Source organism: Glycine soja, chromosome 18, assembly GCF_004193775.1.
Source record: "Glycine soja cultivar W05 chromosome 18, ASM419377v2, whole genome shotgun sequence".
Lineage (NCBI taxonomy): Eukaryota > Viridiplantae > Streptophyta > Magnoliopsida > Fabales > Fabaceae > Glycine > Glycine soja.
The window spans coordinates 14953863-14976891 of NC_041019.1; the positions used below are offsets into that span (position 1 = coordinate 14953863).

The 23029-nt window shown below is 33.3% G+C and overlaps 2 protein-coding genes across 2 annotated transcripts; both read left to right on the forward strand.

Annotated features, from left to right (window-relative positions):
• The first annotated feature begins 1804 nt into the window (after positions 1-1804).
• On the forward strand, positions 1805-10522 carry LOC114396990. The gene is made up of 11 exons (XM_028359137.1): positions 1805-1879; positions 1955-2501; positions 8099-8251; positions 8379-8545; positions 8670-8848; positions 8884-8971; positions 9078-9292; positions 9385-9421; positions 9453-9491; positions 10064-10123; positions 10208-10522. The coding sequence occupies exons 1-11, from the start codon at positions 1805-1807 to the stop codon at positions 10520-10522; spliced, it is 1875 nt and encodes a 624-aa protein (XP_028214938.1).
• An 8669-nt stretch (positions 10523-19191) lies between these two features.
• Positions 19192-21308, forward strand: LOC114395669 (protein PHYTOCHROME KINASE SUBSTRATE 1-like). The gene has a single exon (XM_028357501.1). The coding sequence runs from the start codon at positions 19522-19524 to the stop codon at positions 21070-21072; it is 1551 nt and encodes a 516-aa protein (XP_028213302.1). The 5' UTR covers positions 19192-19521; the 3' UTR covers positions 21073-21308.
• Positions 21309-23029: the final 1721 nt, after the last annotated feature.

Genomic DNA, 23029 nt, shown 5'->3' on the forward strand with positions numbered 1-23029 from the left:
GATTGAGATCGAGTTTATGTGATAAATTGAGTATGTATGTGATTGAGATATATATGTGCATTAAGATGTTGTGTGCATTGAATTGTGAACTATGAATTGTACAATCACACGACTATAAGACCATTTAAGGGCGACAAGTTAATGCTAAGTCTCATTAAGGGCAACGAGTTGATATTAAGTCCATTTAAGGGCGACGAGTTAATGTTATGTCCCTTTAAGGGCGACAAGTGAATGCTAAGACCCTTTAAGGGTGACAAGTTAATGCACAATGAGTGTTGTGATGGGAACCACTGTAGGGACCCGATGAGTTTAATCACAAGCGCGACGAGATAAAACTATTTTGAGAACAATTGAGTAGTCGTGTATTTTGTACAGTTCATAGATAGAGTCTGTGTGCTAAAATGTTTTCTCTGTTGGACCTGAATCAGGAGGGAGAGGCCCTGACGGACTCTTCGAAGTGTAGGCCTTGGGGGTAAATACACATGATTTGAGTGTTCCTTTAAGCCTATGTTGATCCCATATGGTTGGAGCATTCTCGCAAAACAGCGTGACCTTGACTGGTCTTCTTATGATTTTACCTAGTGAGAGTGACCTGACTTACTAGTGTGTGGTTTGTCTTGTCATGTACTCCTAGGCACCCGACGAGGATTTTCACTGACATGATACCACATTGCATATAGGATTGAGTCTTAGTGTATATGTTGCATAATGTTTGTGTATTGATTGATATTGACTGACTTGGTGATATTGTATTTTGATCCGTGAGTACGTGAGTGTTGTGAAAATGAATGAGACGTGTTGTGTTGTGATGTGATGTTGGGCAACAAAGTGGTGAAATGACGTGAGCTATATTTGAGTAAGTTTTATTATGTTTATATGATATTTATACCTACATGTTGTCTTGTTTCCCTCCATTAGTTAGGAATGTGATAACTTTCTCCTCGTGTACTATTTGTATTTGGATCCTGTGATGATCTCGAACTTTGTATTCGTGGAAACAGATGATTAGGTGAATGACTATGAAGAACCTCATGCTAGAGGACACGACAACACAATGCTTTGATAGGATGTGACATTGGGGTATAGGTTTCTATATTAATTGCATGAAGTCTTGGACGACCTTGTTTTGAGCTGAGATAATTTATTATTTATTTGGACAAATTTTATTATGATGTTAGAAAAGTGAATGCGAGCCTTTTACCCTTTTGAAAGGCTTGTATTTAAATGTGTTTTAAGAACTTCTAATTAACTCTGATTTTTTATTCCTTTTATTATTAGTATATATATGTATGGGGTAGAGGGTGTCACATGGCCAACCAACCTTAGCCCAACTGCTATGAAACAACCCCCACCTATGAGAGAAAGAGTAGATCTTATCAAGAAAAAACTTGTTCGCTTTGAACATGAGGGTAGGAACCGCTTATTGCCTAAGATTTTCTTGGACGAGTTAGTGTTTAAGGACTTGTGTAACCCTTGGAAAGATGCTATTAAGGTTAAACTTCTGGGCAAAAACCTAGGCTATAACTTGATGAAAGAGAAATTGAAGAAGCTTTGGAAATTGAAATGGGGATTTGACATTATAGATGTGCATAATGGATTCTACATAGTAAAATATGATCTAGAATAGGACAAGGAGAAGATCATTATGGAAGGGCCATGAATGCTTTTTGATCACTACTTATTTGTTATGAACTGGAGCCCTGAATTTGTCTCTCCTAGGGCAACAATAGACTGAACTTTGGTGTGGATTAGGTTTCCAGGTCTAAACCTAGTATACTATGATGAAAGTTTTCTTTTACTAGCTATGGAATTAGGAGTTGGAACACCTATAAAAGTGGATTCAAATACCCTAAAGGTGGAGCATGGCCATTTTGCTCATGTTTGTGTGGAAATAAATTTGACTCAACCAATTGTGGGTGAAATATGGCTGAATGGGCATTGGTATAAAGTGTAGTATAAGGGTCTTTACATTATATGTGTTGGATGTGGCTATTATGGCCATTTGGAGAGAAACTGTGTGAAGTGTACGGCACAACATGAAAGCCCTAACAAGAACCGACCTTCTCCATCAAGTACAAAAGACCCTCCAATGACTAGTCCCTCTAAGACTAATGTGAAGGGACAAGAAGATGTTAAGGTTATTAATGTTGGTGATAATGTGCATGGAGATTGGCTTGTTCTTCCTAGGAGGAAAAAGCCAAGGAACAAAGGTGTTAATGAAAAGGTCTATGATCATATCAATCCCTTTAAAGTGATGGGGTCAATTCATGCTAGGAGTAAAGATATACAGAGGAAAAATATTACCATTATTGAGGGGAAAGGGTCAATTCCTATGAAATTCCAACGTAACCCTAATCCCATTGTTGTTGTGCAAAAAAGAAGGAGATATTGCCACAACAACATGTCACGAGCTAGCAAATTGCCACCAACCAAAGTTGAGGCCAAATCTAGTCCCCCCAAATCACCCAATAGTCAATTAAGAAATGGGAAGGGCATGCAATGTTAGGTGTCACAACCTTTCAAACCTACCATTATTCATGAACCGGTGAGTAATACCCCAGTCTTGTCAGTAAATGACAATTCTATAACTATTGACTCACATCAATGTGCTTAAAAGCCTATGGAATCCACATCGGGCGAGGCTTGTGAGCCCCACATTGATGACTCAATGGCAAATATGGTCATTGAAGATAAAGCAACACTATTGGAAAAAGGTCAATCAACGACAGTTATTTTATAAATTTAAATACGATTCAAAATCGTCTTTGAAGCCAATGTCGTGAAAAATCAAGATTTTCTATAACGGTTCCTAAAAAATCGTCTTAAAAAAGCTATCATTATAAGACGATTTTCAGGCAAATAATTGTCTTGGAAGGGTACCGTTCTAAGACAATTTTCAAGTCAAAACCATCTTAGAATGACAATTTTTCTAAGATGGTTTTGACTTGAAAACCGTCTTGGAATGATTTTTAAAAAAAATTAAAAAAAATTGAGGATTCTAAAATAGTTTTCTAAAAAACTGTTTTATAATATCTTTTTTTAAAAAAATTGTGAATTCTAAGACGGTTTTCTCTAAAACCATCTTAGAAAGTAGACTTTCTAAGATAATTCTTTGGAGAATTGTCTTACAATGCCTTTTTCTAAAAAAATTAAAAAATCCGTTCAGTGGAGACCAGTTTTAAAACACCACGCAACCAATAGGTGATGTTTATCACTTTTTAGCATCAAATTTCAATCGAAAACATTTTCCTTCAAAATTGAATTTTCAATGGTAGTTGTAAGATACATTAATTGCCTACATGCACAATCTGATTTATATGACATTGAGAACCCTCTGCAAGGAACCAACCAAAACAGGTTGTGCTCACGCAACCAGATGCTTGTAATGAAAACATGCAAATATCTTAAATATATGATCAACTTGAATTGTCTTCTGGAAATCCTTTGGATCATTAGGATCTTCAAAAGGATATGATCCCATTAGCATCACAAATAAGGTTACTCCACATGACCAGACATCTGCAATATGATATTAACTGCATGACAACATAAAAAAAAAATCTGTTTAAGATACCCAACGTACACAATAGAAAAACAAAAAAAAATAAATGTTTGATAATAGTGCAATACAATTTCATCACCTGGTTGAGACTCAAGAATGCACACTTATCTGTAGGTGCTTCGTTAGTGTTTGCACATTAAAATTATTTAGAAAGCTAACGAATTTGTCCATCTCTTATCTACTCAAAATTATCATCCTTTCCTTGCCTATACTAAAAAAGAAATGATTAATATTTAGAATGCAATGATCATTTTACAATTTAAGCAAAGTATGTGATGAAAGTTGCCAATGAGTAGGGGTCACAACTCACAGAGACACACGTCCCGAGAAAAATATGAAAAGAAGTTGGTTAAGAGTCAGGAGGATTGTTTTTCCTTTGTCCATATATGATAAATAATGAGTTCAGAGAAAAGTAATGAAACTTGCAAATAGAGAGATTCGATTGCAACCTCAAATTTCGTCCAATTATGAGTTTTGTTTTGGCATAAAGCTTTCAAAATTAAAATTACTGAAAGAACATAAATAAACAAATATTTGATCATTATTGACGTGTTTTGAATTAGGCCTCAAGGATCTAACTCCAAATAGTTAGGTATGAGATATGAATTAACAAATCTTCGAACTGAATATACTACCTCAAATCTAATTATGAAGATTGAAGAATTCCTTAGCTACAAACAATTCTCTACCCTAAGCCCAACACTTAGATAGGGTATATACAACGCAAAATAAGCATACTTAATCTTACCTCAAGACTTAAGAGGAACATTCCCATCTGCAAGATATAAAATTAAAACATTGCTACAATTCTCAGAATTCAAGTTCGTGAGTTTTCTTTGAAAACCTTAGTGAGAGTGTGTTAAGGTAAAGAGAGGAAGAAGATGAAAACGAAAATAAAAATAAAGAGAGGGTCTTGCATGAAGCCATGAAATGTAATCACAGGATTATTAGCCTCCTCATGGTTGGAGAAGGAGAAAAAACCAAACTCCTCGCTCTTGCGTCATAACTTTTAGGCATGTTATCATGCCACATGAACTAAACAAATTTTGTGGTTATTTATCAATAACACTATCATCAATGTCCTTTACCTGAAAGTTTGGTGATGATGATGTTACTGATAAAGAACTACAAGAATGATTTTAAATTGTCGCCTTGAATTGTCGAAGTCCAGAAGTTCGCTTCCCTTCAATCTGAACCTTTCCAACTTTAATTAGAATCATCATTTTCTGACCACCGGTTGATACCAAGAAAGAAAGGAGAAAATAGAATGTGTACATAGTATAAATATGGATCAGAAAGGATTTGTGAAACTTACCTAGTTATTAAGATAAGAATCAATTCCTCAAAAAAAAGAAGATAAGAACTAATTCAAATTTAAATATGCAGATTAAATCAGATTATATAACTTCTTATGGCAAGAACTACGTACACATTGAATGTAATCAGTACACATTCTATTTTCTCCTTCATCTCTTTCTTGGTTTCGGTGTTCAAAAAATATGTGCATACAACAATTGTCAATTGGGAAGGATTTGCAAATTAAGACTAACTTCCTAAGATAAGAATTAATTCAAATTCATATATTTACATATCAGATTAGATAAGGCAAACAAAACTAAACTGGAGATTTGATTTTGTTTAGAGATAATAGAGTTATCTAAAGCTACTGGACATGATATCAATTTTCTTAATCTGTAACAACTCTTTTTATCTTTACGTGTATAAACTATAAATTCCTAATTTTTAAGATAGGAAAAAAAAAAAAACTACTGCAATACGGATTTGATTTGATACTAAAATTCGCAATTGTTCTTTTAACTCATATTAGTTTAGCTTTTTTCTTCTAATTATTGTACACCTTCATTCAAGCAAAATTGGAACCAAATAGCACAACTCTTCAAAATAAATTAAACCTCTCATAAGATTAGTTCAAGTATTAATTATATGAGCAGAGATAGAGCATTAAATAAAAGATGGAATATTAAATATAAACAAACGACTTATTAACAACATTGCATAAAAAAACCATTGCTCGTACAAATGGAAAAAGTTATATAGTTTTTTCTTACTTATTATAAACATATATAGATACAAAACATATTCAGTGAGAAAAATCAAACGTGATGATTAGTAATTAAATAATAACAAAAAACTATATGTATTTATTTTTTAATATTTAAATATGATCAGATGTTACATATTTAGAATTTTCATTTCTAGCAGAAAATTTTATTTGATACTTTATATACGTATGAAAATGCATATAGTGAGATGCCCTTTTAAATGAGAGTGAAAAAATAAACATGAATTGTTTAACTTTATCCTGAATAGTCAAAATTAATAAAGTTTTTTAAATTGTCAAGTGACTTTTTAATAGTCATATGATATGAAATTTGAATAAGTGGTTAACTTTAGTGGTTGCTGTGTCACAAGAAATAAAAACCAAAACATGACATGAAATTTTAATCATTAGATCTAACTAGGCACATGCATAGTTGCTATGTCAAGAAAAAAAAATCAATACATTAGTGGAATAATAATAAATTTTTCCCTTTCTTTGTTTTTTCTTTTGTCTATTAGTTATGCATCAGTCATCTAATCTATTCATTAAAAAACTGATATCGTAATAATGAACTTATCATTCTCCTAATCCTTTTCTTACAAACATACACTTTCCAAATCCTGAGCATTTCAGAATTCAAGCCTACATTCTGGTCTAGCACTCTATTACTTAGACTTGGGATAAACCCAATTTTAATGAATGGATCAAGTACAAACTTAATTAATAATTCAAATAATCAAAATTCACAATCATAATCATGCACAATTGTCCCTTCTAATAAAAAAAATGAATAAAATCACCTTTTAGTAACTCGAGGAGATAGTTACCCAAGTTCAATATAGTAGTCTATATTAGTAGAACAAAATAGCTTCATAAGAAAACTGAAGAACAACCTTATCGAGAAAGTAATTGCAGATATGCTAGTTTTCGAAGGAGCCTGAGCTGCTATTAGAAAGGCGCAATTAAATATATGACAAGAGTATCATTTAAAGGTAATCTTACTGAAACAAAGCTTACACATCCAGTAAAATATATAAGCATGGAACCCACACTATGAAGAAGAAACACTTACCTTGGAGTATCCAAAATCACATATCTTCAAATGAAGTGCTGGCCTTCCATCCAACAAATTGTTTTCCAACTTCAGGTCCTAGTGGCACACTTCCTTCATGAGGAGACATATTATGATACATAAGACTCATACATCACATCATACATAATACTCAAGATTGACACATTGCCTATACTATATTCTCGCATAGGTTAAATACAATTTATATTAGATAGTGAGGGAGAAAAAGATCACTTACCATTGCATGACAATAGCTGACCCCAATATGAGTTGTTGAAGGAAGAAACGAGCATGTGGCATAACAATGGGTTAATAGTTACACAGGAAATAAGGACCTAGCATAAGAAAAAGTAAACAAATTGTATAAGAACCTCATCCTCATTAAAATGCCCCCAATTGCAGGTTTTCTCAAATAGTTCTCCACCAGATGCATATTCCATTACAATGACGAGATGAATAGGTGTTAAAATGACCCGAGTGAAATTTCAAAGAACATTTTCCCCGAATACGATTATTCCACCTCTAAACATAAAAATATATAAATATAAAAATATACCAACCTTTTTAAACCTGATAATGTTAGGATGTCTTAAAGACCTGTGATTAATGATTTCTCTTACATTTTCTTCAATCCGTGACACACAACGAATGATAGGGAAGAGATAAGTCTACTGCTTCATCATCAAGAAAAAGAAAGTGGTAGCAAATAAAAGTTGATCTTTGATCATACTTGAATCAAAATTATGATTTAGAATACCTAAAAAAATTCCTTGTTTCGCTATTTCTTTTGTGAATCTGTAAACCTAAAATTTACTTAAACCACATGATCTGGATTCACCACTTGAACTAGTCCAACATTTGACTACACACCTCCTCACGCAGAAACCCTTCTTGGCTTGAAGCATAGACACCCACTTTACCTTGTGCAGAAATTTATCTTTTATTTAGAAGAATAGGGTAATAAGGCCAAACTACAGATCATATGACACTACTACAAAAGGGATTTTTTACGACGTGTGTTCTAAGACGGTTGTCAATAACCGTCTTAGAATATAGAGCGGTGACAATTTTGTAATAAATAAAATAACTTTTGTATTTAACGTCGCACATTCTAAGGCGGTTGTAAACAACCGTCTTAGAATGTTCTTCGGTGACAATATTGTAATTACATGAAACTAAGACAACGACGGGTTTTACTAATGACCGTCTTTGTATATCCTTTTCAATTTCTACCCTAGCCCACGAAGAACGAGCGTTCTTTGTTTCTTCTCCCTCTCCGCCGTTGTCTCCCACGAAGAACGGGTCTCATGGAAACATTCTAATGCCCTCAAGCACGGTCTCCCTCTTAGAGTCTCATGGAAACATTCTAACCCCCTCAAGCTCTGTCTCCCTCATACCCTAGGGTTCTTGAGCTCCACGACGTTTGAGCGCTCCACGACTTCCTCGTCGACACGTGCAGGGACGACGCCACCGTTCAGGTCCCCGTCCCCAAGGTTCTGTCGCCACTTCCGCCTCCGTCCGATGTTGTTCCTCTTGGCCCTGACGCGCTCGATGAGTCTGCCTCCATGAAGGCCTTTGTTTTGTGTTCAGTGTCCAACCACCTCAACATAGAGACGAGACACCTCACTCGACAACGCACGCGCCTTTGATTAAAGATATTATTGAAGAAAATTACAGTTGAGCATTTCCATGTCTTTCAATATTACTGACCAGTTGTTATTTGGATTCTGTTCAGCGTGGAGGCTTGTTTGTTGCATTACTTGAAATCACAGGGGGCAAAGCTTCTATTCAAGTTAATGGCAAGACATATCGAAAGAATTCCCGTCTGATTTTAAGTGGAGGTGATGAGGTGATCTTTGGTTCTTCTGGCATACAATTGCTTATTATTTTATCTCTTGATTATGTTGCCTGAACTACATGTGAACTATAGCTATGTTGATATTCTTTGCTGCTATTTTCCCTTTTTGTAATAGAGAAGTGATATTTTATATGATTCTTGCGTAGGTTCGGAAATATATCAGGAGACTTTGTGCAAGGCACTTGCGAAGCATTTTGGTGCCAGGCTACTAATTGTCGATTGTCTCTCATTGCCTGGTGTATGTTTTTTTAGTACTTCAGTTCAGATATTTTTGTGTTTTTATCATTCTCCTTTGCATTTAACTAAACCTAAATGCACTTAAGCTCTAGATTTACCGTGTTATGTGTTTTTATGGTTTTTCTCTGGTGCATTGCTCATAGCTATTCAAAAGGTGTTTCAATTTCTGTTATGCAGACTGTCTACAAAGCTTTGCAGTTTATTTATTTCAGTTTCACATTTTTTAAGTATCTGTTTATGTTGATATTTTGTCCTCCTGCTATTTTTTTGATATCTAATCATTTAGTTTATATTTTTGTCTTATTCTGGAAAATTAAGATTTTATTCTTCTTCTATATTGATCAGGGGACCAAGCTATGGCTCCCGGGGCAAAGTTCTGCTTGCTTTTGAAGATAATAGGTCTTCAAAAATTGGGGTTAGGTTTGATAAATCAATTCCAGATGGCAATGATCTTGGAGGCCTTTGTGAGGATGATCGTAGGTTCTTTTGTTCTGGTAATTCACTGGTTTTTATTGCAGTTTTGTTGCCTTAGCTGCATGTTAGCATATTGAATGCTATAATTTTTGTTCTGGTTTGATAAATCATTTACTACGGGTAGATGATTCTGGAGGGGATGATGCAAATAAATTTGCAATTAATTATATTTTTGAGGTTGTGCCAGTTCTTTACCGGTCCAAAAGATGCCTCTATTCCTGAAGAAGTATATCTAACACCCTTCTCTGTTTTGTGCATAGGTTACCTCTAATTAGAGTAGAAGTTTTGAAAAATAATTTTGAAAGCTTGCCACCTAATGTTGTAGTAATTGACTGACTGTTGGCTCTGTGTTTTTTGTCTTTACCTCTTTCACTTTTATTCCTCTTGGACTTCAGATACTTCCTTAAAATTATTAAGGATATAACTCATGCTTGATAGGTACTTACCATGGAGCATATTTTGTCAATTATTTAGATCTTATACTCTCTGGATTCTAGAATTCTGTGCATATAAAAGTAATATTATTTTGCTTTTGCTGCAACATGATAAATTTCTCCATGGTTTAGTTTGAAATGCCTAAATAGATGGATGGTTTGAATTTCTTTTCTATAAGTGGTGGAAGAATCCGGTTCAACTTTTTCAAGTTGCTGTTGTTTTTCATTTTTGTAAAATGTAAGGGGAGGATGAGTCTTGGCACAACTTTAATTATTTTTTCAAGTTGCTGCCTTGAGACGGGGTAATGCTTTATGCTACATAGATGTACTCATTATTTTTTTAGTGTATTCTTCTTTGATATAGATGACCTTGAAGCAACTTGGGCGTCTTTTCCCAAACAAAGTGACAATACAGCTGCCTCAGGTTTGATGTTAGATTAACTTCAATATGAAATTTATTCCATTGCTATATACAGTTCATGTATCCATTTTAAATCAACTTGTACAGGACGAGGCTTTACTTTCTGATTGGAAGCAACAATTAGAACGTGATATTGAAACTATGAAAGTTCAATCCAATATTGTCAGCGTTTGCACAGTAAGTCCGAAAACATCTGATAGTTTTTATGTGCCTTTTTTGCTTTTATTATCCTATGCTTCCTCTTATTGCATTTTTTCTGCATGTTTCTATTTTTTTCACTTGTTGTGCATTAGTGTGATTTGCCTTTGGAATATGTGGAATCTCATGCATTGGCTTTGTGAAATTTTCCTAACTGCGCTTAGAAATGCTCAATGTCATTTTAGAAGTTGTTTCTGTGGATAAAATTTTATTTTGTAGCAACTGAAGCTGTAGCAAATTTCATTAACATTTCAATGTCCAGCATTACTTCAAAGGTATTAATATTGTAAATTACTTTTTTTGTTATGTATAATTTTTACGAGTATTTTTATAGACCGAAAAATACGTATAATTTTTACGAGTATTTTTATTAATTAATTTGTAGGGTTTTAGTATGAAACATTGCTAGCTAAAATGACTTATAAAATACTACTAACACTTAGTATAATTTATATAATAAAATTGGTAGCTTTTTTTCAAATAGAGGAGTGGGAATGTGGGATAGGAACATTTATGATGAACAAATCAACTAATCATGAATTATGGGCGGTGGACACTGTTATTTATGCATAAATTTATGATGAACAAATCAACTAATCTTGAATTATGAGTGGTGGACATTTATGCGTAAATTTATATATATATCAACTAATCTTGAATTATGATATCATTAAAAATCATTAATTTTTGCAATAAATATTTTATTTAAAATACAAGTTGAGTCTATAATGAATCAAAGTTTGAATTCTTTTGAGAAAAATATCTATATTTAGTGTCTAGTTGTGTCTCAAATAAGTATATGATGGTGCTTCACAGGTCTAGCTAGCTAGAGATTAGAACTTAACGTTTATTTATTTAAATATGTATTTGAAGAATTTTGGGCGGTGGACACTGTTACTTGTTGCTTTCAACTCCTATTTACGGTGGAAATTCATTAGCCAACTTTCCCACTCCCACACACCTATTTATTTTGTCTAGTACCTTTTAGGGTTGCCATAAAAAAGTCCAAAAATACTTCTTAAGGGTATTACAGAAGTTAATTTTATATTTAAATTAATAAAATGTTAGGAATAAATAATTTAAAATTAGTTAAAAAACAATTTATTAACTTTCATATATAATTTCTAAATATTGCTAATTTGGTATTTAAATTTTTGTTTTGTAATGAATAATTTAAAATTTTAATGTAATCTTTATCAATACTATTAAATAAAAATAAAATTATAAATATTTTTTTTATAAAAATATAATATAAGATGAAAAATAAAATGGTTCAAGAAATATACAACTCCTAGTGGCTAGTGGAGTCCCACTAGTTGGGTTATAGGCATATTCAGGTACATTATTAATAAGCCATACAGGTCAAACTAATCAAACTTTCCTCCAAAGAAGACTATAAATAGAAGTGCACCATGCCGCGTAATTCTCAACAAGCAAAAACATAATATTCTTAAAAAATATTACTATTTTCTTTTTTATATATAGAATTATTATTTTTTTATGACTCCTTTGTGTTTGTTTTCAATAGATAGACAGAGCTTCAATGCTAGATGAGGCCATAGAATATTTAAAGCAGCTCCAGCTTCAAGTGCAAGTAAGTTTTAATTTCATTCATTCGTGATATTAGATTAGTCACCTCCTTGGATATGTCTTATCTTACAAAGCCATTTCTTTTTGTTTTCTTTACCATGATATGGGAGACACCTACATTCTAGTTCTCTGATTATAATTTCAAGTTCAATTTAAAATTGTCAGTTGTTTAATTTGCACTAGAAAGACATAATACGGGTGTGTGGACATATTACGACGGTTATCCAATAACCGTAGTAGAAAGTCATTTCTTGAAGACACAAATGAAGACGGTCTTTCATAGCCCGTCGTAGTAGGTGGAACTTTCTAAGACGGTTAAATTACAACTGTCGTAGAATGTCAATTACCATGCACGCTTACTAGGATGGTTAAGCAGATAACCGTCGTAGATTGATACAACATATTACAACGGTTAACATATAACCGTTGTAAAAAGTGACATATACAATGACGGTTCTCATATTTGTCTTTATAATTTTTTTGCCTTTTACGACGCCTTGTTTTACGACGGTTCAAAACCGTCGTAAAATGTACGATTTAACCGACTTAAAAAGTAATAATTCTAGTAGTGTGATATGAAAGTTTCAATGCTATGTCATGAACCAACTATTCCAAAAGCTCGAGCTAATTGGTGAAAGCACATGAATGACTTTATATCTAACATTATCCCAACAAATCAAGCTCACACAAGAATGATTTTATCAATTTATGTCTTGCAGTCCATAAACTCCACTCTTAATCTAGTGCACAACAACAACAATAAAAAAACAAGCCAGACAAACAATAAGCACCAAATCCCTACTTAAACTTTATAGCATCATTCCCTTATTTCTTCAGCAGCCTCTCTTCAGCAGCCTCTCCTCATCAATGAAACTTATCTATCATCCATTAAGTCAGTTCAAAACATACCTATAGAGGATTTTATTTATTTTTTCAAAAAATAATAACAAGAGAAAAAAATTTTAATTAGAAAAAAGTTGGAAGATAAACTCCACTCTTTATCTAGTGCACAACAACACCAAAAACAAGCCAAACAAACAATAAGCACCAGATCCCTACTTAAACTTTATAGCATCATTCCCTTATTTCTTCAGCAACCTCTCCTCGTCAATGAAACTTATCTATCATCCATTAAGTCAGTTCAAAACATACTTATAGAAAATATTTTATTTTATTTTTTCAAAAAATATTAACAAGAGAAAAAATTTATAATTAGAAAAAAGTTGGAAGATAAACTAAATTGCCACATGGATGACACTTCAATCACTAGTATCCAATTAGAATCCCGAAAAAGTTCATGATTAATTGATTATTAGCATTCTCTCTTTCCGTTTTCCCTACGCATCATTAACTGGCTCCAGTAGCCAGCTGAGCTACGCAAATTTCTCACTATGCATTCTGTTGCAGGTAAAACATATACTATTTAATATGTACTGGGGAAAAAGAATCTAATCCAATGTAAACAAGTATCTATGCCAAAATAATATAGAGATGTTTCAGTTAACAGAATATACATGTACAGATTCAACATGTCCAAAAAGATCAATGTGATTTGTGGCAGGAAATATGTTCCTAAAGAAGATGCAACACTGTAATGTAAATACCCGATTAGAATCCTATCCATCTAAGAGTAATTACTCACCACAATGCTCTAATCAAGGTCAGTTTTGGGCGGCAAAATCTGGAATTGGATGACGACGATCTTGGTGTTCTACATGCGGGTGGGTACCTCAGTGGCGTAGTTGACCTTCTTGTAAAAAATGAAACCTTTCACGAGCTCGGTGTCGTCGAGCTTCTTCACAATCTTGACATCGCGAAGATCAACCATGTCGGGCTTGGTGGCATCCACGACGAAGAGAGCGGTGTCGATGACGAGGGGAGCGAGGAGCATGGAGTATTGGATGATGACCTTGCTATTGAGGGAAGTGCTGGCAGACTTCACAAGGGAGTCGCGATCAGAGAGCTCGACGGGGATGGTCATGGCGGTGAGAACATCGACAACCTTGAAGGTAGCTTTGTGGAGGGTGTTGGAGACGATGGTGTGATAGATGTCGTGGGAGAGGAGGAGGAGACACTACTCAGTGGAAAATATTCTAAGATAGTTTTGTAAAAACCGTATGATAGCCTTTTAAGACAGTTTTTGCAAAACCATCGTAAAAATATTGTATTTATTTATAAAATGTTGGATCAAGTGGCCTCGGAATAATTAAGAAGGGAGGGTTGAATTAATTATTAATGTGCATGTCTTGATTAATTAAAAATTTATCCTTCTTAATAATACTAGATTCAACTAGGTTTTTACTACTAAGTTAAGAAAGTAAAGAACAGAAATAGAAACTTAACCAAAAGTAAAAGTGGCAATTAAAAGTACACAATGGAAATTAAAGAGTGTAGGGAAGAAGAAGACAAATACAAGATTTATACTGGTTCAACAACAACTCGTGCCTACATCCAATCCCCAAGCAACCAACGGTTATTGAGATTTCTTTCAACCTTGTAAAATCCTTTACAAGCCAAAAATCCACAAGGGATATACCCTCCCTTGTTCTCTTCGAAAAACCAAGTGGATATACCCTCCACTTGAACTGATCCACAAGAGATGTATCCTCTTGTTCTCAGTACAACAACCCAAGTAGATGTACCCTCTACTTGTGCCACAATGGATGTACCCTCCAATGTGTTAAGACAAAGGATTCTCAGGCGGTTAGTCCTTTGAATCTTTGTAAAAGGGAAAAAAAATATCTCAGGTGGTTAGTCTTTTGAAATCTTTTGTTTAAAGGGAAGGGAAGAATCAAAAGAATTCTCAGGCAGTTAGTCCTTTGAATTCTCTTGGAAGAGAGAAGGGAGACACAAAAGAATTCAGGCGGTTAGTCCTTCTATTCTTTTGGCAAAGGTAAAAGTGAATGAAGAAGAAGAATAACACAAGTTTTTGAACAATGAACTTTTCTTGGAAGAGAAAGTATTGAACAAAAACTCTTAGAAAGAAGTTGAGAAATGAATCAGAAATTTTTGTAAAGAACTTGTTAAGAAATTCATGTCATAGTCACATATTTATAATCATTTAATGACTCAAGTTAAAGTTTGTGACTCTTGGCAATTTCTTTAAAACTAGTCACCTTTTAAAGATTGTAACTCTTTTGAAAACTAGTCACTTAAAAAGTTGTGACTTTTGAAAAAATCTTCAGATACAAGTCACTTTAAGAATTGTGACTTTTGGAAATTTATTTTTCAAAATCAGTCACTGATAATCGATTACTATTAAGGTGTAATCGATTACACATCAATAGATGCGACTCTTCATTTTAAATTTTGAAAATCAAAACGTTTAGAAACTCTGATAATCGATTACAAGTATTGTGTAATCGATTACACAAGTTTAAAATGATTTGAAAATGTTTTATCACTAGTTGTGACTGTTGAAGTTTGAATTCTAACGTTTTAAAACATTGGTAATTGATTATATGCTCATGATAATCGATTATAACTTTGTAAATCAGTTTTGAAAACAATGTTGGCTACTGGTAATCGATTACTACCTTCTGGTAAACGATTACCAGAGAGTAAAACTCTTTGGTAAAAGATTTTGTGAAAAATTCTTGTGCTACTCAATGTTTTGAAAAACTTTTTTAGTACTTATCTTGATTGAGTCTTCTCTTGATTCTTGAATCTTGAGTCTTGAGTCTTGAATCTTAATCTTGTTTGTTCTTGAAACTTGATTCTTGAATCTTGATCCTTAAAACTTGATTCTTGAATTTTTGGAATTTGCTTAACTCTTGATTCTTTGTCATCATCAAAATAATCTTGAAAGACATTGCTTCCACACAAAAATGTCATCATGTTTCTTTCTAGGTCAATTTTTTATCAACTGACATAAAATCAATATCGTAAAAGTGATTTTTGTAGTAGTGCAAACTTGTCAAACAATTTCATTGGTTAGTCATGTCTATCGATGGTCTTTCTTGTTATCTATTTTTATGGATAAAATCTTTGATTTTGATGAAATATCAGTGCTATCTTGAATATAAAGGGAGCATGTAATTCCAAATTGAGGAGACATATAAAGGATTTAATAAAAAAAAAAAACTTCCATCCTACTTTCTTTATTATTTTTTAGCCTCATATCCTTTTCAGCAAGCTAGAGACATTTTGGAAAAACAAATTATGTCCCTGTCCACGTTATTGATGCTCATAATCAATTAGGGGTTTGGGTCCTTTCTAGTGTGACTTCTCCTTTCACTTGGTTTGTTAGGAATACCAACAATTATTTAGTTAATTTTGATATCAAGAAAGGGAATCTCTTTTGGACCTGTACTATTGTGTAGGCAAGCCTTAACCCTTCTACCAGACCTTTATTTTGGGGTTACCTTATTAACCTTAGTACCAAGGTCTTGTTATTTATAAATATGTCATTGTGTTTTCGTTAATATCGATTTTATTAAAAACCGATATTAATATAGTAATGTTAAATTTATTTTTCTTAGTAGTGTCGATTTGGAAACTTAAAGCTCATGAGAAAGTTAAGTTTTTTATATGGTTGGCTGCGCATAACTCTACCCCAACAAGGGAGCTTTTACATCATATGCATGCTATACATTCTTCTACTTGCCCTTGTTTCCTCCAAGGCACGGAGACTTTTCTTCATTGTTTTAGGGACTATTTATTGCCTCGCAGATTGTGGGACCACATGGGATTTATGGATGACGTTTTCCTTCATGAATCTAATAGTATGAATTGGATCAAGACTCAGGCTTGTGGTTAAACTGATAGTGGGTTTCTAGCTACAATTTTATGTATCTGGCGTGCTAGGAATAGCTACTGTTTTGAGGATATCCAAACGACCTTTTAGCAACTCTTCCATACTGTAACATTGCTTGTTGAGCAATTAAATGGTGTTTTTCATAGCAAACCTCTAACACAACTCTCATCTATTCTGGTTTCTTGGAACCCTCACAGACAAGGCACCCAAGGTCTAGTTGGGTATGGCGCGCGGCTTAATCAGAGGCTCGGATGGTAACTGGATTTCGGGATTTAGTGGCTATTTGGGTCGTGTTGATATCCTCTTTGCTGAGTTATATGCTATTCATCAAGGCCTTTGTCAAATCAGTAGAATGCAACTCCAGCAAGTTATTGTGTATCCTGACTCAGCTCATGCAGTCTCGCTTGTTAGGGATGGCATGTTGGTTACCCATTTATATGCTCCCTTGATCCAAAACATCAAAGATCAGCTTTCCTCCCTTCCCTCTCGGTGACTCTTCATCATGTTCTCCGCGAAGGGAATCAATGTGTGAATGCTCTTGCCAAATTTGGAGTGGATCAGGATGAGGTCTTTTGTTGATTTTGTATCTCCCCCTCCTGAGATTAGCTTGCTGCTCTCGGCCAATGCTATCAGGACTCTTTTTTGTGAGGCCTTAGTTTTTGTTTTCTTCGTCCCATGTACAAAAAAACAAAACCCTACAAGCTGTGAGTGCAGTAAGGTGAAAAGAATGGTCGTTGGCCTTGGGACTGCGAGAGTCAGAGTACACATATTTGCAAGTTGCAAGTGTTGTAATTGCTTGAAAAGACTTAATGAGACTAACTATGAACCCTAGCTAGGACCAATAGGGTACAATGTTGTATGTATGATGTGGATGCATGTATTATCTACATTTTTTTATATATATAATATGTACTATCAAATTAATATTTATAATTTAAGAATTAATTAAATTAGATGAAATGAAAACTTAGGGTGTCAAGTTTGGAGCAGTAGTTAATGTTCTTTTAATTTTTCCCCTTTAGTCAAACATATTATACATCTAGACACATTGTGAGATTGACAATTATTTAGAATTATATTTAGAAGTTAAATTTGTGTTTTTGACATATTTTAATATTTTTAAAAATTTTCTTTAACATGTTTTGATGAACTCATATAAACTTGCATTTGATATATTTTGATAAGATTAATGAATATATATTAATAATTAAAATAAATTAAAAAAACACTAATTGAATTTAAATTAAATTAGGTTAATTAAATTTATATTTCAACCAAATTTAATAATCAAAATATATTTTAAGAAGAACAAAAAGTTGTTTATTTCTCACTGTTAATCTAGTCAATTTTGAATGGACAACATATATCTAATTATCAAATAAATAATATAATATTGACGCTTAAGTGATGGAGTTTATTTTCTTTTCATTTCTAAGTAACATCTCGAATTCTATCTTCTTCTTATTATTATAAAGTCTCGAATGTTATCTTATGAACCAAATGATAATGATGCTGACGTAGTTATATTTCCTCTAACTCAAAGAATTGAATTAATTGGATAATTTGTCTTCCGTAGGGATATTCATGTCAGGATGTGATTTTTGGCTTTTAATTCAAAAGGCGTGTAGGCAGTACGAATTAGGTAATGATCAGAGTGTATATTGAACAGTTTCTATTCAGTAGTTGTTAATTGTTATCCTTTCTCCCGAAAAGACACAAATCATTAAGAGAAATCCTACTGCAATCAAACTTTTGCATAATTTGTTTTACAGATAAGACAAATAGATAACGAAGAGAAGAATCAAATAAGATGAATAATACAATTTAAATAAAAAATAAGTTGTTAAAAGTATCTTTAAAAGTATGAATAAAAATAATGTAACTTATATAAGAAATGTAAAACCTATTTGCTTAAATTAAAAAAAAAATTAATTATATATAAAAATTTATTTTTTTAAATTATATTAAAAAGAAATTTTTTTATTACAATTGTTAAAAGCTATTTTTTATTTTGAAAATATTAAACACACTAAAAAATTGTGAAATTTTTTTTAAGTAAAAAAAAAAGTTAATGAAAGAAAAATCTAAAACAAATACCCTCCTAGATGTTAATAATATTAGTTGCTTAACTTTATATATGATTACCCTGTAATAAAAAAAAAATCTATGATTCTATCCATGTTACTTGACCAAGTAAACTAATAATGTTATTCACAAAATATTTTTTATGATATTTTTATAATATTATTATTTTTTATTTATCTCAATTAGTTCACTTATCTTAACATAACATTCTTTTCTCTTCCTATCTCTTTTGTTATACAGTATCTGCAAAAAGTATAAAAATATATTTTTTCCAATAAAAAAACAGTTGTGTCTGAATTGAAAGTAATTTCCGCGTGAAAACAATGGGTGAAATGTCAGGTCAGCTACTAACACATGACCCTACCACGTGACATTTTGCATATTCCACTTTCCTACATATAGAGCCACTCCTAAATTGGAAAGGCATCCATTCAACCCTTCATCTCACACCCTCTCTTGCATCCATTTTCTTTCCCTATTCTATTATCTACCCTTTTGCCTTTTCATTTCATAAAATAAGTTTTTTTTTCACTCAACTTTGATCCTCAACAAGCACCTAGGGAATTGCTGCATATATTTCAAGCCCTTTTTATGATCAACTTTCACATAATCATCAGTTGTTTTATTGATCCTATATATGTGTTGTTCTTTTCCTTCATTTTCATTTTGCCTATAATTTGTTCTTCTTGCCTATTCTATTAACCTATCTATCTCCAATTTGGTTCTATTTTCTCTTTTTGGTTTTTACCAACAACTTTGATTTCCTTCAACTATGGTTACTACCATATCATCCTCAACAAGCCGCAACTTCCATCATCAGTTGCATACTTTCAACTCAGAGAACAACATCAACAACAACCTCTTTGATGCCACTTTCTCTCCATATTTGAATGGCAATAATGAAGGGACCATTATTGTAGGAAAGCTTGGTGAACCAAGCCAAAAGCTTAAACCTTTTAAGTCCCCTCTTCAAAAGCTAGAAAAGAAAGAAGAGAATGGAGAAATAGGTGTATTTGGTGCTGAAAAGTACTTCAATGTGGAAGTTGAGACCCCAAGATCTGTCAACTGCATAACCACTCCAAAATACCTTCACCATAGAGATGAACAAATGGCCATAGCAACTAGAAAGAACACACTTCCATATGGAACTCCAAGCATTCGCTCTGAATCAACAACTTGCAACAGCCAACATGCACTACTTCAGAGTGGAATGATGATGAGGAACTCTTCAAGGAACAAAAAGGAGAACAAGGGTCATCAAGCCAAAAGTGTTCTTGCTGGCCTTGGCTTCAAATGCTCTTGTTCTGATAAAGATTCTGTTGATGCAGGTGAAATCAGTTTCAGCAAACCTGCCACATATGGTTCAGTTCATGGAAAAACTAGAAGAAAGCTTGTGGATATTGCTGCTCTAGATGCTAGCCATTCAATCAAAATAAGCAAGCCTAATGCAGAACTCTTGAAAATCAACAATGTTTACTTCCAAAAGCAAGAGAGTACTTTTGGGAATAGCCAAAAATTACTCTCATTCTCACCCTTGAGTTCTGCCTCAGGAAACCAAAACCATCTTGCCAAAATGCAACAACATCAACAACTAGATGAAGTGGAAGCTGAGAAGCCAAGAAACTCAATAGAGGTGTTTGGCTCCCCAATACTGAAAAACAAGCTCAAGTCATTGAGCTTTGACAGAACCACCACAAGGTTTGTGATGGCCTCATCAAGAGATGGCACTCCTAGACTATTGGAGGAAATTGACTCAAACTACATCAATGATGCTGCAAGTGATGCAAGTTCAGACTTGTTTGAGATTGAGAGCATCAAAAGCAAAACCAATCCTTTCCATGCAAGGCAAACATCAGATGTTGCTGCTTCAAGCTGTGTGAGCCCCACAAATGGCTATGCACCAAGTGAGGCAAGCATAGAGTGGAGTGTGGCCACTGCCAGTGCTGCAGTAATGTCAGATTGTGAAGAACAGATGTCTGAGGTAACCATAAGAAGTCCAATAAGAACAACAACATTTGCTAATGGAAAAGCAAAATCCACCAAAGAGGTTCAGAGAATTAGGCGCCCTAGCATGCTGTTGGGTTGCAAGAGCCACAAATCTGTTAGAGTTGCAGGTGATGCTTACATAACATATGAGAATCCAAGTTCCACACCAAAACTTCGTAACAGGACTAATAGTTCCTCGATGGTGGCAAGGTTTCCTTCAGAGACAAAACTGGGAAATTTTGGTGCAAAACATGGACATCATCATGCTTATGCCACACCATCACCACTGCAGCACTCTCACTCATCACCACATGCCTCAAAACTTCTATACATTTAGCACTAGTTTGAGATATTTGTTGGTTTTGGAACTAGCTTGTTCAATTATATTTTTGAGTATATGGAAAGTATGAGAGAAAAAGGCAAAGAGTGCATCTTATGGGCTTCAAATTCCCACGTCAAAAGTAGGGTTAAGGTGTCTCTTGTGTAGTACTATAGTACTATATCCCCTCTTAGTAATCTTGTTGTATTTTTCTGTTGGCTTTGGTATCATATATAATTTTTCGATTCACAGTATTTGCAGAATCTGGTTAAAAAAGTGATGAAAAATGGATGTTTTTTGTAATCATGCATTTGGTCTCATAAAAAGAAAGGGGTGTGAAAGGTGACCTCGTATAGTGCAGACATGGAAGAAAGGCCCCTTCCAATGATACAAAGCCTTTGTTTTTAAGCATTTTGTTGGATCTGATGATCCTTAGACTAGAATCATGTTCAGAAAGTTCATTATAGATTGGAAAAAACAGTTTTTTCTTTTTACTTTCAAGATATTTTTCTTAAAGGGCCACCTGTAAAAAAAACAGTATACCTTGCCAAATTTATTGCTGTGTAATTGTTGGCTATATTTGAAATAGTACATCCAATTCCAACCAATCAAGACAAAAGAAAATTAATAAAGTTATAGCAAATCCCGCCATATAATTTTAGAATTTGTAACTGAATTAATTCAATTTCAAAAGTTAATTGGTGAGTCAGAAATGATTATTCTCAACTTATATACATTATTTTCACTGTATATATCATTAGTTAATACGTGATCTTCAACAATTACTCTTCAAATACAATGAAATCTTTTACATGGAAAAAGTACAGGTACCATATGCATTTTTGTTATTTAGCTCGAGTCTTCTTTACTAAATCTGCTACACTGAAACATGATATATATACTAGTAATTTCTTCTTCTATTTTGTAATCAATAATGCAAAATTCATGCTAGGGGCTCATTTGAATTATCTGATGGTGTTACAATATTGAATGCTCACTATTAATTAAGTCTTCCATTGATGATATGAAGAATGCTACTAATTAATTTTGAGCTTTATTGATCACACAGAGAAACCTTCAAGACTCAAGAATAGAATGTCGTTACAGTGACATGCAACTAACGAAAGCCACAACTATATATGAGAACCAAGGAATTTTATCTTCTGCAATAAATTCTAAACCACCTCTTAAATGAGGTGGTCCATGCAAGCTACAATAATGTTTTAGCGGCATAGGTCAATCCCCCAGATAGTAGTTCCAGATATGTATTACACATTGGAAGGCTAAAAATTGTTCAACTTGTTAGGAATCTGTGCATTAATGTTGAATAATTGACTAACTATATGATGACATTTAAGGTCTTTGAGTTGGCTATAGAAGCCCTTCGTGGAGCTAAATTAGCCTGGCAAAAATTCAGAATTTGAAAAATTATATATCGAAAGAAATGTTTGTCCCAGGGCCATATTCTAGCAATTTAATATCTTCATTATGAGCCAAGAAATTTATAAAGGTATATTTGTTCCAACTTAAAAGATGAATACGACCTATCGATCCCTATTAAAAGTATAGCCACATATTCTGGCTACACATTAAAAGTCTTTAGAATGTTGATATAGATGGATGCATAATGTTTAATATTTTGGAATCAAGCAATAATGGCAAAGAAAAGATAACTTATGCATTGTTTATAAAGAAATTTCAAGTAGTCTAATCGTTAAATATTTAATTTTTACTAATAAAAAAATATCATAAAAAGAGATGGAGGTGATATATCATATGAAAATGTTCAGTAAAAGTAAAAAGAATTAATGTTAATTATTAGATTAAAATTGCGTGGACATGCACGTTCATGCTAAATATACAACCACGTGTTGCAGAGGTGTTACAAAATTGTAGAAGTCATAAAATTTTTAATATATAGTACTATTCATCGTTGACGATTCATTAAAAGAACAACATACTAATAAAAGGTCTG

Coding starts and splice junctions, on each gene's coding strand:
- LOC114396990 (XM_028359137.1), top strand. CDS start 1,805: ATGGAATTAGGAGTTGGAACACCTATAAAAGTGGATTCAAATACCCTA. Junction 2,502..8,098: donor AAATGGGAAGGGCATGCAAT/GTTAGGTGTCAC, acceptor CTCATACCCTAG/GGTTCTTGAGCTCCACGACG. Junction 8,972..9,077: donor CAATTTCTGTTATGCAGACT/GTCTACAAAGCT, acceptor CTAATCATTTAG/TTTATATTTTTGTCTTATTC.
- LOC114395669 (XM_028357501.1), top strand. CDS start 19,522: ATGGTTACTACCATATCATCCTCAACAAGCCGCAACTTCCATCATCAG.